The 18,251-nt window shown below is 43.0% G+C and overlaps 1 protein-coding gene and 1 long non-coding RNA gene across 2 annotated transcripts in view; one reads left to right on the top strand and one right to left on the bottom strand.

The window, feature by feature from the left end:
* Positions 1 to 679: 679 nt before the first annotated feature.
* Positions 680 to 9,314, bottom strand: LOC149982514 (uncharacterized). Its single transcript, XR_016497206.1, has 2 exons — positions 8,904 to 9,314; positions 680 to 4,400 (listed from the first exon to the last, which is right to left on the bottom strand). It is a non-coding gene; the product is annotated as an uncharacterized LOC149982514 (long non-coding RNA).
* Positions 7,946 to 18,251, top strand: part of LOC110527716 (SRSF protein kinase 1) — a 53,804-nt gene continuing 43,498 nt past the window's right edge. The window contains exons 1-2 of the mRNA XM_021609171.3: positions 7,946 to 8,313; positions 8,971 to 9,025. Coding sequence (XP_021464846.3) covers positions 8,301 to 8,313; positions 8,971 to 9,025 — 68 coding nt within the window. The 5' untranslated portion in view covers positions 7,946 to 8,300. The remainder of the gene's footprint in view (positions 8,314 to 8,970; positions 9,026 to 18,251) is intronic.

Here is an 18,251-nt window from a genome sequence, read left to right as displayed (position 1 = left end):
GCCTGGCTTCCCTTGGCATCCATGAAGACAAGACACAGGTTGCCTGCAAGTTACCGCTGGATTTCTCTATTAATGGGAGGTAACGCAGCACTCCTAGCTAAAATAACGGCTCTTGCAGTGAAAAAAAAGGCTAAATTGCAGACCAGCTGATCTGACGCTGTTAGTGTCAAGCCGGAAGTTGGAACTACACCATTTATAATTTGACTGGAAATGTAGCCTGTGTCTATTTAGATAACATGTTTATTTGCAGACAATTACTTTGCCAAATTATGCCCACGGCGAGGCTACTCTTCAGCGTCAGTACATTTACTGAAGACAATTTACAGTGCCTTCAGAAAGTATTCATAACGCTTGATTTATTCCACATTTGGTTGTGTTACAGCCCGAATTCAAAATGAAATAAATATTTTTCTTCCTGACCCATCTACACATAATAACCCATAATGACGAAGTGGAAACAGGTTTGTAGAATGTTCTGCAAATGTATTGAAAGTTAAAGAAATATCTAATTTACATAAGTATTCACAGCCCTTTGCTTTAATACTTCAAATTGACCTCAGGTGCATCCAATTTCCTTTGATCACCCTTGAGATGTCACTACAACTTGGAGTCCACCTGTGGCCAATTCAATTGTTTGGACATGTTACATTGTATAAATGATTGAAGACAGGCACAGGAATACAAAATAGGGCTTTTTTAATACTCCACCCAAATATACAACATGCCATGAAAAGGCACGGGAACGAAGCCCCCCAAAAAGTATACAAAAGCAGAGGGATGAAACCCAAAGAGGTTAAACCTCTAATAAATACACATGGACAAGACCCGTAATAACAAGAGCACAACAATACACAGGACGAGACTAGTAATAACATGTACACGAAAGCCGAAACAAAGCACAGGTACTCACAAGACCAACGGATATGGGAACAATAACTGACCAAGACAATGGTGAAAAGAGAGCACATATATACAATTACTAATCAGGGGGGAATGGGAACCAGGTGTGCGTAATGAGACAGTTCAGCAACGCCTAGTGGCCGGTGACGTAGACCCCTGGTACTGGTGCACAGAATGAGCAACAGTACTGGGGGATCCGTGACAGGACATGATTTAGAAAGAAACACACGTGTCTGTATAATGTCCCACAGTTGACAGTGCATATCAGAAACTATACCATGAAGTCCAAGAAACTGTCCATAGATCTCCGTGATAGAATTGTGATGAGGCATATATCTGGGGAACGGTATACTACTATTTTTAGAGTGTTGAAAGTTTCCAAGAGCACAGTGTTCTCCATCACTGGGAAATTTAAAAAATATGGAACTACCCAGACTCTGGCTAGAGCTGGCCTTCCGACCAAACCGAGCAACCAGGCAAGAAGGACCTTGGTCAGGGAGGTGACCAAGAACCCAATGACCACTCTGACAGAACTACAGAGTTCCTTGGCTGAGATGGGAAAAACTGCCAGAAGGACAATAGTCTCTACATCACTTCACCAATCAGGGCTTTATGGGAGAGTGGCCAGATGGAAGCCACTCATGAGAAAAAGGCATATGACAGCACTCCTGGAGTTTGCAAAAAGTGAAAGACGTGAAAGACTCTGAGAGCATAAGGCAAAAGATGTTGTGTTCTGATGAGACAAATACAGTATTTCAACAAGTCCAGGCGATAACAGGCTACACTGATAACTCGAGCTTGGTTCCCAAGTTTCTAAACCATACCAAGCCCTATTTTGTATAGTGTTGCCATGATAATTAAATTGAGGAAGTGCGATCATAATCATTAGGATATTTTAGCGATCCGCAGTAGATGTCCCAAATGCTCCACAGCCTTCAGATGATGTGAGCCAAACAGCGCACTTGCGCTTGATATGCGTTTTTAGGCTATGGATCAGAAAGTGAACTTGTCATTTCCAAACGTTTAGCTCAGTTGTATGCTGCTTTTGGATCAATTAACAGCAAGGGTTGAATTAAATAGGCTCAATATTTTTTTATGACGTATTTGGCGTTTGTTCAACTCATTCGCACAAAACGTATAAATGAAAGCATTCACTGTGAAAATTGATACATGTAGGCCCTTCATATATAGGCTATGCACAGCACTTGGTTCAATTTATCGAATCAGTTATTGTTTTTTTTGCGCAAACCGCAAAAACTTGTCAAACTCTCTCTAAACATCAGTGGCGACCCGTCATTCAGGGCAGGTGGGGAAACACCTGTTTAGCTTTAAAAAAAACGTTAACAAATTTTGTTGCCTGTTTTTGTATGTTATTTCCGCATCAATATGTGTCATATCAGTTTGCAAACAATGTAAAACAAAATCTTTGAGTTAATAAAACAGCATATAAACAAGGTCTTTTTTTGCTTTCTTGAGTAAGGCAGCTCCAAATTCCAGGTGTATACAGAGCGTAGGGGTTGGTAATGTTCTCTAGTTGCGCCGTGATTGTCTCAGTGTTCTGTCACTCATGGGGACACTATATCACCGCAAAATCTACAGGGAGAGCTTGAAAATTCAAGACCCTTGGGTGCTGCCACAGATTTTCCTGATAAGTGCCCATCCAAGAAAGCTCAAGATCATTGGACACAGATAAAATGCTACGGTTATGTCTACCGTAGCATTGATTGGGCGTATCATGTCAACATCTTACAGTACTTTCAAAATCTTAGCTAGCAAGCTAGACAAGCTGTCGTCATCATGAATGAAGTCGACAGACTACTGGCAAATCCTTTTCAATCCTTGTCACATGAAGACAAATTCTAGATAAAACGTATCGGTGCTCATCAGCCGTTGGACATTAACATTACACACAAATTGGAAATGTAAACAATGAGTGGTTTGGAAGGAATCAGTGGTGCTGTTCAGTGGAGAGGGTGTGTGGTCCAAAGTTACATACAGACTCAAATCTATTGCCACTTTAATAAGATGTGATAAATGTACCACTTTAAACAATGCCACTTTATATGTTTACATACCCTACATTGCTCATATGTATATACACTGTACTCTATACCATCTACTGCATCTTGCCTATGCCGCACAGCCATCGCTCATCCATATATTTATATGTACATATTCATCCCTTTACACTTGTGTATAAGGTAGTTGTGAAATTGTTAGATACTACTGCAAGGTCGGAACTAGAAGCACAAGCATTTCGCTATACTCGCATTAACATCTGCTAACCATGTGTATGTGACCAATGAAAATTGATTTGAAATACAACTGGTAAAATTTCTTTACCTTGTTCTCTGCATTTCTCCCTTTGTTGTTGGTTCATCACACCAAATGGTTTAATCAGCATAACATTATTGTAAAATGGTGTTAACACAGTGTTGAACATTGGGAAATAGTGTAAATACAAGTCACATCCAGGTGAATTTTTTGTATTGATAAATGCAAAGTTTCCACACGGGAAGGCTATTAGTGTAACAGCTTTCTTCCTGGGAAGGAGAGGCAGACAAACGCAGCGTGGTTATAGTTAGTTTTTTAATAAGGGGCGGCTCCAGAGAGGCGGGAGGCTCTGGCAGCGCCGGGAGGCTCTGGCAGCGCCGGACAGGCGGGAGGCTCTGGCAGCGCCGGACAGGCGGGAGGCTCTGGCAGCGCCGGACAGGCGGGGCGCACTGTAGGCCTGGTGCGTGATGCTGGCACTGGTGGTACTGGGCCGAGGACACGCACCTCAGGGCGAGTGCGGGGAGCTGCCACCGGAGGGCTGATGCGTGGAGGTGGTACTGGATAGACCGGACAGGCGCACTGGAGCTCTTGAGCCTGCCCAACCTTACCTGGTTGAATGCTCCCGGTCGCCCTGCCAGTGCGGTGAGGTGGAATAGCCCGCACTGGGCTGTGCAGGCGAACCGGGGACACCATGCGTAAGGCTGGTGCCATGTATGCCGGCCCAAGGAGACGCACTGGAGACCAGATGCGTAGAGCCGGCTTCATGGCACCTGGCTCGATGCCCACTCTAGCCCTGCCGATATGAGGAGCTGGTATGTACCGCACCGGGCTATGCACCCGCACTGGGAACACCGTGTGCTCCACAGCATAACGTGGTGCCTGCCCAGTCTCTCTCGCCCTCCGGTAAGCACAGGAAGTTGACGCAGGTCTCCTACCTGGCTTTGCCACACTTCCTGTGTGCCCCCTCCAATACATTTTTGGGGCTGACTCTCGGGCTTCCATCCGCGCCGCCATGCTGCCTCCTCATACCAGCGCCTCTCCGCCGTCGCTGCCTCCAGCTCTTCCTTGGGGCGGCGATATTCTCCTGCCTGTGCCCAGGGTCCTTTCCCGTCTAGGATCTCCTCCCAAGTCCATTTTTCCAAATAGTTCGGCCTCTCTTGCTGTAGCTGCTTTTCACCACACCGCTTGGTCCTGTTGTGGTGGGTGGTTCTGTAACAGCTTTCTTCCTGCGAAGGAGAGGCGGACCAAAACGCATCATGGTTATAGTTCATGTTTTTTAATAAGAAAACTAAATATGAACATAAAACAATAAACGTGGCAAAACCAAAACAGTCCTAACTGGTGCAGAAAACACAAAGACAGGAAACAAACACCCACAAAACCCAACACTAAACAGGCTACCTAAATATGGTCCCCAATCAGAGACAATGACTAACACCTGCCTCTGATTGAGAACCATATCAGGCCAAACATAGAAATAGACAAACTAGACACACAACATAGAATGCCCACCCAGCTCACGTCCTGACCAAGACTAAAACAAGGAAAACACAAAAGAACTATGGTCTGAACGTGACAATTAGCTAAATCAGTCATAGAATTTGTTAAAGTCCCCTTGGTTTGTAGTACGAAAGTAAAAGCTAAAAGCACTGCCATCTACTGAACTGGGTTGGTGTAACAGTACATGCTTACCAAAGAAGATCTTGCATGTGGTAGGCCTACTGGCCTATCAATACAATGCATTCACAGTGCACTAAACACACTTTAATTGAATGTACTAAAGCAATCAACACATCTACGCACTGTGAATTGCAATGATATTAGGCCTACACTCCTATAATCAAATCACATTTTATTTGTCACATTCTTCGCAAACAACAGGTGTAGACTAACAGGGAAATACTTACTTACGGGCCCTTTTCCCAAAAATGCAAAGATATTTTTTCTTAGAAATAGTAGAAAAATAATCTAAAACTGAGAAAAATAATAACACGAGGAACAAACAGAAAAATAATAACACAAGGAATAAATACACAATGAATAACTTGGCTATATACACCAGGTACCAGTACTGAGTTGATGTGCAGGGTTACAAGGTAGTTGAGATAGGTATGTACATTTAGGTAAGGATAAAGTGACTAGGCAACAGGATAAATAATAAATAGTAACAGCAGCATACAGTATGTGATGAGTCAAAAGAGATTAGTGCAAAAAAGGGATATTCAGGGTAGCTATTGGTTAACCATTTAACTAATCATTTAGCAGTCTTATATCTTGGGGGTAGAAGCTGTTCAGGGTCCTGTTTGTTCCAAACTTGCCGTGCGGCAGCAGAGAGGACAGTCTATGACTTGAGTGGCTGGAGTTTTGGACAACTTCCTCTGACACCACCTGGTATTGAGGTCCTGGATGGCAGGTAGCTCAGCCCAAGTGATGTACTGGGCCATATGCACTACCATATGTAGCACCTTGCAGTCAGATGCCAAACAGTTGCCATGCCAAGCAGTGATGCAGTCAGTCAAGATGCTCTCAATAGTCAGCTGTAGAACTTTTTGAGGATCTGAGGGCCCATGCCCGAATCTTTACAGCCTCCTGAGAGGGAAGAGGCATTGTCGTGCCCTCTTCACGACTGTGTTGATGTGTGTGGACTATGATAGTTCCATAGGGATGTGGACACCGAAAAACTTGAAGCTCCCGACCTGTTCCACAACAGCCCGTTGATGTGGATGGGGGCGTGCTCGGACCTACATTTCCTGTAATACATGATCAGCTCCTTCAACTTGCTGATGTTGATGGAGAGGTTGTTGTCCTGGCACCTCACTGCCAGGACTCTGGCATCATCCCTGTAGGCTGTCACATCGTCGTTGGTGATTTGGTCTACCACCATCGTGTCGTCTGCAAACTTAATGATGTTGTTGGAGTCGTGTGTGGCCACGCAGTCGTGGGTGAACAGGGAGTATAGGAGAGGACTAAGCATGCACCCCTGAGGGGCCCCCGTGTTGAGGATCAGCGTGGCGGATGTGTTGTTGCCTACGGCACGTCAGGAAGTCCAGGATCCGGTTGCAGAGGGAGGTGTTTAATTCAAGGGTCCTCAGCTTAGTGATGAGCTTTGCGGGCACATTGGTGTTGAACGCTGAGCTGTAGTCAATGAACAGCATTCTCACATAGGTGTTCCTTTTGTCCAGGTGGGAAGGGCAGTGTGGAGTGCAATAGAGATTTCATCATCTCTGGATCTGTTGGGGTGGTACAGGAATTGGTTGAAAAGTGAAGACACTTGCCAGCTGGTCACTGCATGCGCTGTGTAGGTGTCCTGGTAATCAGTCTGACCCTGCGGCCTTGTAAATGTTAACCGGTTTAATGGTTTTACTCACATCGGCTACGGAGAGCATGATCACACAGTCGTCCGGAACAGCTGGTGCTCTCATGCATAGTTCAGTGCTGCTGGTATCGCAGCATGCATAGAACGTATTTAGCTCGTCTGGTAGGCTCACGTCACTGGACAGCTCACGGCTAGGTTTCCCTTTGTAATCCGTGATAGTTTGCAAGCCCTGCCACATCCGACGAGCATCAGAGACGGTGTAGTAGGATTCAATCTTGGTCCAGTATTGACTCTTTGCCTGTTTGATGGTTCGTCAGAGGGCGTAGCGGGGATTTCTTATAATCTTCCGGATTAGTGTCCTGCTCATTGAAAGTAGCAGCTCTAGTCTTTTGCTCAATGGAGATGTTGCCTGTAATCCATGGCTTCTAGTTGGGATATGTACGTACGTACTCAAGCCCATCAGATTAATCCTGGAACATATTCCAGTCTGTGCTAGCGAAACAGTCCTATAGTTTATTACTGAAAGGTCGCTGGTTTCGAATCCCTGAGCCAACTGGGTGAAAAATCTGTCTATGTGCCCTTGAGCAAGGCACTTAACCCTAATTACTCCTGTACATCGCTCTGGATAAGAGTGTCTGCTAAATGATTGTGTAAAATGTAAAATTATTCCCTACACTTCCTTGTGTTGTCACATAAACTGAAATTAGGTGAACTATTCTAATTTTAGCAACCAGGTGGCGGAGCGATTTCTGCATATTGCACATTAATTTCTTGTTATTTTTTTTCTTGTTATTATGTGTGTATTGTTATTGTATTGATAAATATTGCTGCATTGTTGGAAATACAAACACAATAATTTTGCTGCACCTGTGATAACATCTGAAAAACTGTGTACACAACCAATACACTTTTATTTGATTTTACTGTACCCATGATAAGGGTATAATCATTAGTCAAAACAGTTGCAAAACGTTTCGTTTTCCAACTAAAACGAGAGTTTCTATTTTACAAATTCGGGTAGCTTCCGTTTGCTTCCGTTTAAGAAATGTTTGCAACAGAATGGGCATAATGAATACGACCCAGGTATGGTGTTGTGCACACTGCTACCACTAGGTGGCACCACTACACTGGTGTTGGGTTGAACACGTTGGCTCTTGACAGTGAAGTTCTGGAAAAGGTAGTAATCGATTAAATACATGGCAAACTCCTATTATCAATAAAGTGGGCCTAGATTTGGCCTGGGCCACATCTGCATGATGATAGATTTTTGGGGCAAGTGAACCAGGACTACTGTTTATTCAGTTAAAACGATTCAATATAATCATATCAATATGATCCGTAAACATATTTGTTATTTAAGAGGACATGTAGCAAAAAGTATAATTTTTTTCATGTAGGCCTAGCAAAGGGACACCGAAAGTAACGTTAAGTGGCCATGGTCAAGAGGGAACGTTTGTGAAGTTTTGCCTGTGATGGGACGCCGGGTCCGTGCTATCTGGGATCGTTGGGACGTCCCCCCACCCAAGGAGGGCCTAGTAGTCACAAAAATAGTTGAGTGTGTTGGTTAAATTGTGATTTTAATTAATGGAGCGACCGTTTTTTTTCCCCCTTCCTGTGAGCGTGAAGCGATAGGAAATGGCATGGACGGATGAGCGCTCAACTCCGTTCACATACTCTGGTACAGGTTGGGGTTATGGACGTCCCAAGAATTCCAGATTGCAATGACCAAGGGACGCCTGCGCTCTGACTACTATACTGAAAACATCGCTCAACTCCAGCTTGAACCCCATCCCCCGGGCCCGTTTACAGCATGGAAAGGAAAGGTAAATCTGCTTAAAGAAGAAGGACGATAAATGAACAGTATCAGTGAATGCGCACATCCATGATCCAACAAGCTGAGGCCGTTGATGTTGGACATGTGACTGTTATAGAAGGAATTGTCAAGGCCGTGGATTTTTGTTGTTTGTTGTGTGGAACTAGACAATAGCCAACCACGCGTTGTAGCTAGCTAGGCACGAAATGCTAGCTATCGTGAGCTGTAAAGCTAGTTAGCGGTGGAGGTTTTCACAGTTGCACAATCCTGATATGATTTGATAAAAATGATTAAAACTCGTTTGTGCAATTGAATAAAATAAAAAACAAACGTGTGGGGAACACCTGTATTTTTGTAGCTAGCTAACTTAACTAAGTCTGGCCATTTCAGCATCTAACACCTGCCCGCTAGCTATCTTAGCGGCTAACGTTATCTGGCTAGGTAATGTTAGTTCCATATTGCAACTTTGTGCGCATATACTTTCGCCCTCCTAATCACTATGGAACACCGTGGTGTTCACGTTATAACCAGCTACCAATGGTATAATTAAATAGCTAACGTTAGCTACCAGGTTTGGTATCAAACGAAGTTAATACGTACTGTTATGAAAGGTCTGCCAAATGAAACGATGGTAACGTTATTTTTTTGTCGTCTACCCCCGTGGCAGTTCTTGCACTCCAGGCGAGGAAGAAAAGGACAAAGACGAAAAAACCCGGCAAAAAGTGAGTGCCCAGTCACTTTTTTTTGTATTAGTTAGTCATTTGGACTGTCGAGAGCGCTCCTCTGCATGGCCGAATTGACTTTATGGTCTTAGATCCTGGTTATCGGCTAGATAAGTCTGATTGGAATCTTTCTGTTGGTATTTAGGTTTTCATTATGCCACATAATCCACATTTTGCTGTCGTCCATTCGGTGCGTTCCTTATCCTGGTTTGTGTGGTTGACTCATTCACTGAACTGACATGAGAAGTGAAAGTTGCCCTGATGCCATTGTTTTGTCCAGGGCTGCATCTCAATCGTGTCAATGGGGTTCCCTCCTCTCCTTTTACTACCTCAGGATTTAATGGAGAAGGAACCCGTGCTGTTACTACTCATGAATGAATGAACAAATAAATGAAAGGACAGTTAACATTATTCCTGTTGACAGTGGTGCTCCTATGACAGTATGGTCCATTTTATGCTTTCACGGAGTACCTATGTGTGGTGGAGATTTGGGGAGATGATGCTCGAGCCAAAGCTCTGCCAATTATTGATGTGTTCAATTCGCCTTCTCTCCTCTGAGCACACAAACACTGACACTCTTTCTCACACACACACACACACACACTCATATGCTGCTCTCATGCTTTGGGCTGTAAGTGTGATACCATAGCAGTGCTCGTAGGGCCGAAGACCTGTAGGGTTGTTGCATGTATACTGACTGATGGAGATGGATTGTGTCTGCCCTGCAGGAATCATTAGATATAGAGCATGGAGTAACACACCTTGGAAGATAATTTAGTGGTCCTAGATGTGGACGGGCAAGGTTATTTAAATACCCGAACGGACGTTAGTATTTGATTACTTTTGAGTACATTTTTTTAGACAAAATCATAATGAATTCAGGGCATGTAAAATGATACCTAGGCTAAATATAAGCCTTGCACAACCATAAGTCCCACTAAAAATTTTATAAAAATAGTTTGAAGGTGCTACACACGATTTTTTGCATTGTAATTTCAAAAAATGCTGATAATATACAGTGCATTCGGAAAGTATTCAGACCCTTTAACTTTTTCCACATTTTGTTACATTACAGCCTTATTCTGAAATTGATCAAATGTTTTCCCTCATCAATATACTGGACAATGAAAGAAAGTTGATTTGAAAACGAAAATGGAAGTCTTTATTAAAAAATGACATCCGGATGTGGTTGGATTTTGGCTAGGCTACTTTGAAGCAAGTTAAGACATGCCTCATAATACGTAGTAAAACATTAAGGTTTCAAATTAAGCATATGTTTTCAAAATGCATAAGCTCATTGCAAAGTGAAGCCTGCCTTCTGTTGCCTATGCATTTGAATGGTGAATGGGAAGCGCACTTCAATTACCAGTTGAGAAATAAAAATAGTTGCTCTTTTTAATCGTGGTCATCAAAACTGTTTTTAACACACAATTACATTTAGAATTGTTGGGCAAATAAAAGTAGGTTTCACTCCAGCAGCAACGAAAGAGCTGTTTGAGGAGCTGTAGCATCAGCTCTCGTGCTGTCTGACAGATTTTCTGCTCAAAGGCAGGAAATGCTGTAAGATACAGAACGAATATACACGTGTCAATTTAATTCCACAAAATTATGCAAATTAACCGAATAGACCGATAAGCATGACCGGTCAAATGAATTACATTGACTGCAGTGGTAGGCTTGATTACCAACAACTACGAGATGGTCTACAGGGAGGAGGTGAGGGCCCTCGGAGTGTGGTGTCAGGAAAATAACCCCACACTCAACGTCAAGAAAACAATGGAGATGATCTTGGACTTCAGGAAACAGCAGAGGGAGCACCCCCCTATCCACATCGATGGGACAGTAGTGGAGAAGGTGGAAAGTTTAAGTTCCTCGGCATACACATCACAGATAAACTGAAATGGTCCACCCATACAGACAGCGCGGTGATGAAGGTGCAACAGCTACTCTTCAACCTCAGGAGGCTGAAGAAATTTGGCTTGTCACCAGAAACACTCACAAACTTTTACAGATGCACAATTGAGAGCATCCTGTCGGGCTGTATCACCACCTGGCAACTGCACTGCCCAGAGCTCTCCAGAGGGTAGCGAGGTCTGCACAACGCATCATCGGGGGCAAACTACCTGCCCTCCAGGACACCTACGCCACCCAGTGTCACTGGAAGGCCAAAAAGACCATCAAGGAGAACAACCACCTGAGCCACTTCCTGTTCACCCCGTTATCATCCAGAAGGCGAGGTCAGTACAGGTGCATCAAAGCTGGGACCGAGAGACTGAAAAACAGCTTCTATCTCAAGTCCATCAGACCGTTAAACAGCCATCACTAACATTAAGTGGCTGCTGCCAACATACTGACTCAAATGTCAAGCCACTTTAATAATGAATAATTGGATGTAATAAATGTATCACTAGTCACTTTAGACAATGCCACTTTATATAATGTTTACTTACTCTACATTACTCATCCCATATGTATATACTGTACTCTATACCATCTACTGAATCTTGCCTATGCCGTTCGGCCATCGCTCATCCATATATTTATATGTACATTTTCTTATTCATTCCTTTACACTTGTGTGTGTATAAGGTAGTTGTTGTGAAATTGTTAGATTACTTGTTATATATTACTGCACTGTCGGAACTAGAAGCACAAGCTTTTCGCTACACTCGCATTAACATCTGTATGTGACCAATAAAATTTGATTAGACTGGTATTTCCATCAATGAATAGGCACAGAAGCATTATTTCGCAATGGGATTTCATTTCTTCTCCTGGACAATTGGCTCAGCTGCAATTTTGTTTAATTGCCGTTTAAATGACCGGCTAAAGGAAACCCAGACACACACACACACACACACCTCCAATCCTCCGGCTCTGACTCTGGTTGTCCTATAATGGCCTAACAGTGCTAGTCTCAATCTACACAACACTGGGGAAGAATTTTCCAGTTTTTGAATTCCGTTGCAGCGCTCTTGCGCACTTTCCTTCCATTCTCCTGTCTCAGTCTTGATCTCATCTCTCCTTCCTTCCCTCCCTCTTCTCTTTCCAGTCTTCATCCCTCCACACCTTCCCTTTCTTCCTCTCTCACTTCCTCTTTCTCTCTCGCCTCAGTAGCTCACTAGCATTAGTTGCGCAGTGTGTTCAGTTCTGGTGTGGTACAGAGGAGAGCTGGGGAGCGGTGTTGCGAGCGAGCCCCAGATCAGAGCACCGTTCCTGGGTTAGCCTGGCCGAGCCTTCCCCTGCCTCTGGGCCATGTGGCTTCTCGACTGGATTGTCTCTCTCAACACCGCTGTTGTCAAGCTGGCCACCGGCCTGAGGTGCAAGTGAGTGGCAGGTCGGATGCTGTGTGTGTGTGTAGGGCTCTACATTAAGGCTTGTCTGCTTGTCCGGGCAAGTAGAAAAAAAAATTATTGGTCAGACAACCAGAATATAGATTTCAGTCGTCCTTATGAACATGTAAAAAAAATCTATCTATTACTCCGATCAGATTTGGATCAGGCAGTGCATGGTTGACATTGAGTAAATTGCCTATATTCCTAAATCCTGCTTCAATTAATGTTATATTTACACAAAGCAAGAGAACAATGTGGACCGAGCTAAGAGTTTCACCAAAGCAGTGCAAAATATATATTTTTTCTCTCTCAAATGTCAGATGATCTAGGCCAATAGACACTCGTGTGTTATTGTTAAAGAAGGCCAAATGTTCAATGTTCTCTCCACTTGATATGAATGTGACGTCCCTATTAAGCCACTCCTTCAGTTTCATGCATGCTAGATTTCTTCTGCTGCGCTATTTCATGATCAAACAATGAATGAATCGAACGGTGTTCTCGGCTACCTCAAAGTAGTTTTTGAATAACCCAAAAACATGGGAGGCCTAAGGTAATAATGAGAGCGATTTGAAGAAACAATTGCAGCATGTACAAATCCAATGATACATTTCAACAGACCTGAAATGTCATTAAATCATGAAGACAAATTAAAGTTATGAAGAGTATTTTCCAAACTACTCCAATAAAGTGTTTATTGTCCTAAAGTTGCAGCTTTTAAATTGGAATTAAATATGAAAGTAGGAGTCTATGCTATTCTCATTCACAGATGTATTTTTAATGACATATTTTAGGCCACAGTGAGTGAAATGGTGCAAACGATCCTCAGATGGTCAAATCTAATGAGTCAAAAGAACTTGTGCTACAGCTGAGGAAAACTTATGAAAGAAATGATGCGTAGTTGGCCTAGGCCTATTGCCATATTATTCTAGCAATGTGCAACCTACCTACAACACATATTGTAGCCTAGTCCTAATAAGAGACTAGAATGAGGCACAAAAAAAAGCAAATCAGTTTATATTTATCCAGTTCTGAGGACAGCAGATTTGCTCTGCAGACCATGATGATTTACAACCCATCACAGACACACAGCCAGCAAGGCTTGTTGACTGTCACTCACTCCATCTGTGCGCTTCGGCACACACAGATAGCCAGATAGGGTTAGGCTACAACACATCTCTTAGGAGAAACAGCTCCACCGGAGTGGAATGGGCTATTTGAAAAGATTTGGCTCCGCTCAATATATTTTGTCAATGTCATAATTCCTCTCGTGTGTCTCTCTCTCTATCTCTCTCCCTCTCAAGCCAAATGCGTAGCAGTCTTCTTTTTTTTTTACTTTTAAAAACACGTTTGGGGGAGGGCCGCTAGGGGGCGATAACATTGTCAATGAACAAGCACCCTTTTGGCCGAAAGTGTTAGACCACAAGTGGCTTAAGCTTTTGGACAAGTAAAAAAATCTGTCTGGCCAAAAAAGTTAATGTCAATCCCTGATCTGTGTGTGTGCAGCACACCTGACTTATTGGTGGCTTGATCAATTATTATTTTTTACTACGCAGCAGATGTTGACTGACATCACTCCACTGGGCACCAGATTCGATGAGAATGAGGAGGAAGGAGGAAGTGGTGTGTGTGTGCATGGTGTATTACATGTGTACCTGAGGTGTGTGCAGAATTGTGTGTGGCGCGTATGGAGACGTGTGAGTAGGGTTGCAAAATGTATTGAAGGTTCCTGGATTTCCAGAGAACCTGGTTGGAGGGTGTGCAATCCCTGCCCAGGGGAAATGCTTGTTTAGGTTCCACCTCCGAAGGATGACGCAAGCTACTGACACAGGCTAGTATATTCACGAATTTGGGGTGGGAAAGAATCTCCTGGTGATATCCACGTTAGAGCCCTGCTACCCGAGTCCGACAGGCCCCGACATCATATGGGTTAGGGTCGGGTAGGGCCTGTTTTAAGACACGAGAGATTATTTCACAGAAAATAATGTTGCTTGAGTTTTGTCGGAGTCTAGTGTGACAAAAAGTAGCTAACGGCAAACTGTTCTCATGTGTCTTCAATTGAGCAGAGCAGCCCAAGCAGAGCCGTTGCTATGGATACTCGGACTAAGCTGCCAAGAGCAGAGCTCATGCCGCGTGCGCTTCATGCAGGGAGCAAGTGACAGACAGAGAGGACCAGCTAATGGATTTTCTAATGGAGTAAGTTATTTTGGGCCGGGCCTTCATTTTGGCAGACGCAATCAGACCTGGGTAATGTAGGGCCTGAACATTGCGGCCTGGCCTCGGCATGAATGCCAACAAATAGTGAAATGACAGCTGTTAGTGTATCTTGCTAACCTTATCTTGCTAGCTAATGTTATCTGTTGCAGATTTTTTTTAACTACACCGTTCTCAAAAGAGTAGCCAGCTGGCTAATAGTTCTGGAGCTGGGTTTGTCATTCACATAATAAGGTAAACGTTTCCACAGATGTAAAACAGTTTCTTTGACTTCGTTATCCACAAAGTTTTTGGTATCTTCCACCAGAGACATGCGCTTTTTCTACATTGTAATGGACATGGTGCAATCTTGGGTAGGTAGGCTACTGGCAGGCTGCGGTACAGCAAAGCCAAGTCAACCCTTGCTCATCGTTCTCACAGGGGCTGCACCAATCAAAGCAGGAAAGCGTGTAGTGAAGTGGTCAAAACCATTCATCTTGGGTTGACGGGGGGAGCAGGGTAGGCTGGTGTAACCGATGTGAAATGGCTAGCTAGTTAGCGGGGTGCGTGCTAATAGCGGTTCAATCGGTGACGTCGCTCGGTGACGTCGCTCACTCTGAGACCTTGACGTAGTTGTTCCCCCCCGCGGCTTTTGTGGAGCGATGGGTAACGATGCTTGTTGACGATGTGTGCAGAGGGTCCCTGGTTCGAGCCCAGGTAGGGGCGAGGAGAGGGACAGAAGCTATACTGTTACAGTCATACGATACAATTATACCAGTTATAAAATTGATATAGAAAATGTATAAACTATCCAACAGATTGTTAATTTTCTGCAAAGAAAAGGGGGGGGGGGGGATAAAGCATAAATTTGCGCCCCTTTTTTAATTTTCTCCATGGTTATGGCAAAAAGCCGTTTGGCTCAGTCATGACTCGAAGAGGAACAACTTCGAAGGAGTTTAATTTAATAAACAATGCATTGCTGGTGGGTGGTAGGTTGAAATAAAACCTAGGCATGAAACGAAACAGGCAAAAAGTAATTTCCACGTCATCTCATAGGAAAAGACAAAGCATTTATGCGGGCAGGTTGGATTTGTTACTACAAGCCCAAATATATCATACTTTGAATAAAACAATGACTTATTGACTTAAATCGTTGTGCAGCATCATGGGTAAGCTCTGGCCATCGTCCTTTAGCTCTACAGGTGTGAATGTTCAGAACTTTAATTTTTGAAAAAAAATTCTGTGTAAATTCATTGTTTTACCATGAAGTAGCACGGTGGGAGAGACGCATATTTTTCAACTTGACATTTTGCACTGCTTTGGTGAAAATATTAGCTCTCTACATTGTTCTCTTGCATTCTGTAAATTGTTTATAACATATCAATTGAAATAGGTTATGCAGACTATAGCGAAGAAATGGCCCCTTGCCGTGGGCTGCCCGGTCCGCTCTACTGCGTGGTGTCGAGTTGGAATTGGTTCTACATTGTCTGTCACATCACAGTGTCGTCACCATCGACAATGGAGGTCAATCATCTTCGATATCTGATACTATTGTAATATCGCCCAACCCTAGTGTATGTGTCAGATTGATGTCTCAGCGTCCCTGGCTATGCCCCTGGTGACTGTATCCTGCTGCTCTGTTCTCATTTAAGCCTTTATTGGCCTATCCTAATGCCCTATAAAATCTGTGTTGTGGAGAACCCGGACCGAATCACGGAATCCAGACATTATAAACGGAATTTAACAATATTCAAAAATGTATTGAACAGTAGGAAATCAACTAAATGTATTGAACTTAGGAATTCCTTAATTTGCCCAAAGGTAATCATAAGACTTTAATAAAAATGCATCAGTGATTCATATTTTCCTGGAACTTTTTGAAAGGAAACAGGAATGCCCATTGTGTGTGTGTGAGAGAGAGAGAGAGAGATTGCGGGGGTACGTCTACACAGAAATTAAGCCAGTATGATTTGTTTTGCGTCATATAATAATAACATTATGGGTGGATCTTTCCTTGGCTGAATGATATCATGATTATTTGCATCAATTCAGTGTCAATTTCTTTTGCAAACTACAATAACATGAGAGCAACAGAAACATCAGCAAGCAGTAGATATGTTCTATGTGTGCTATTTCTATGGTTCCCACTCTGAAGTTTGTTTTTTGCCTCTTTTAATTGTGGTTTTGAACACCAGCTTCAAACGGCTGAAAATACAATATTTTGGGTTATTGAAAATATATTTCACAGTGGTTTAGATGGTACAATGATTCTCTACAATGCTTATTTTGTCACAAACTGAATTTAGGCAATTATTACAATTTTAGCAACCAGGAAATGGAGTAGCGTTTTCTGCATAGTGCACCTTTTAATAATAATGGATCACCAAATGTTATGTTTTCAATTAAATTATACATATTCTCTTACAGAAAGTGAATAGATCAATTGATAGTGACAGAGTCACATTGGACATTGCTTGGGAAGTAATCTGATACAATTTCTTTGTCATGGAGACAAACCAATGTGCATCAGTCGTGTCTTCCTCTAGCATTTTACATCTAAATTTCTAGCCTAAAGCATTGTGGATTTATGCGTAATTTTAAATAGGTAAAAACAAGTGTGACTTGTACCAAAAGTTCTTTATTTATATATACTACCGGTCAAAAGTTTTAAAACACCTAATCGTTCAAGTGTTTTTCTTTATTTTGACAATTTTCTACATTGTAGAATAATAGTGAAGACATCAAAACTATGAAATAACACACATGGAATCATGTAGTAACCAAAAAAGTCTCAAATCAAAATAGATTTTATATTTGAGATTCTTGAAAGTAGCCACCGTTTGCCTTGATGACAGCTTTGCACACTCTTGGCGTTGGGTCATTGTCCTGTTGAAAAACAAAGGATAGTCCCACTAAGTGCAAACCAGATGGGATGGCGTATTGCTGCGGTAGCCATGCTGGTTAAGTGTGTCTTGAATTCTAAGTAAGTCACAGACAATGTCAGCAGCAAAGCACCCCCACACCATAACCACTCCTCCTCCATGCTTTATGGTGGGAAATACACATGCGCAGATCATCCTCACAAAGACACAGCGGTTGGAACCAAAAATCTCCAATTTGGACTCATCAGACCAAATTACAGATTTCCACCGGTCTAATGTCCATTGGTCGTGTTTATTGGCTGACATTAGCTAAAAATGACATCGGTATCGGCTTGATGTCTGTTTAGTTTTTACGCCGATGTGCAAAACCGATGTCAAAGCTGACGTGCATACCTATATAACGTAGGTACATGATGTAATGTTGCGTTATACGTGCAACACAGCATTCCTAACCTAGCCCACAATGTCTGCTGTGTGGAACAAGCAGTCATTTGAAAGAGCAAGAAAACTTAAAGGCAAAATCCATTAAAACCAAGATGATGGAATTCATTTCCCTTGACAATCAACCGTTCTCTGTTGTGGGTGATGTTGGCTTTCGTCGATTGGTCGGGCACCGGTACACACAACCAAGTGCGCTATTTTTCAGATGTTGCCCTACCGGAGTTACACAGTAATGGCGGCACTGCTAGAGAAAGATACAGTAGCGCTGTCAAAGCTGTACAAAAAAGTCTGCAAACACAGGCCACGAGCGATGTGTTTACAATACCTCATTGGTAATAAAGCATAATTTGTTCGACCGCAACTTCTGGGGTAGCTAGC

This window comes from Oncorhynchus mykiss, chromosome 7 (assembly GCF_057628025.1).
Source record: "Oncorhynchus mykiss isolate SJ-2025 chromosome 7, ASM5762802v1, whole genome shotgun sequence".
NCBI lineage: Eukaryota > Metazoa > Chordata > Actinopteri > Salmoniformes > Salmonidae > Oncorhynchus > Oncorhynchus mykiss.
Note: the sequence above shows the minus strand (reverse complement) of the source record. Positions and strands in the feature narration are given on the sequence as shown.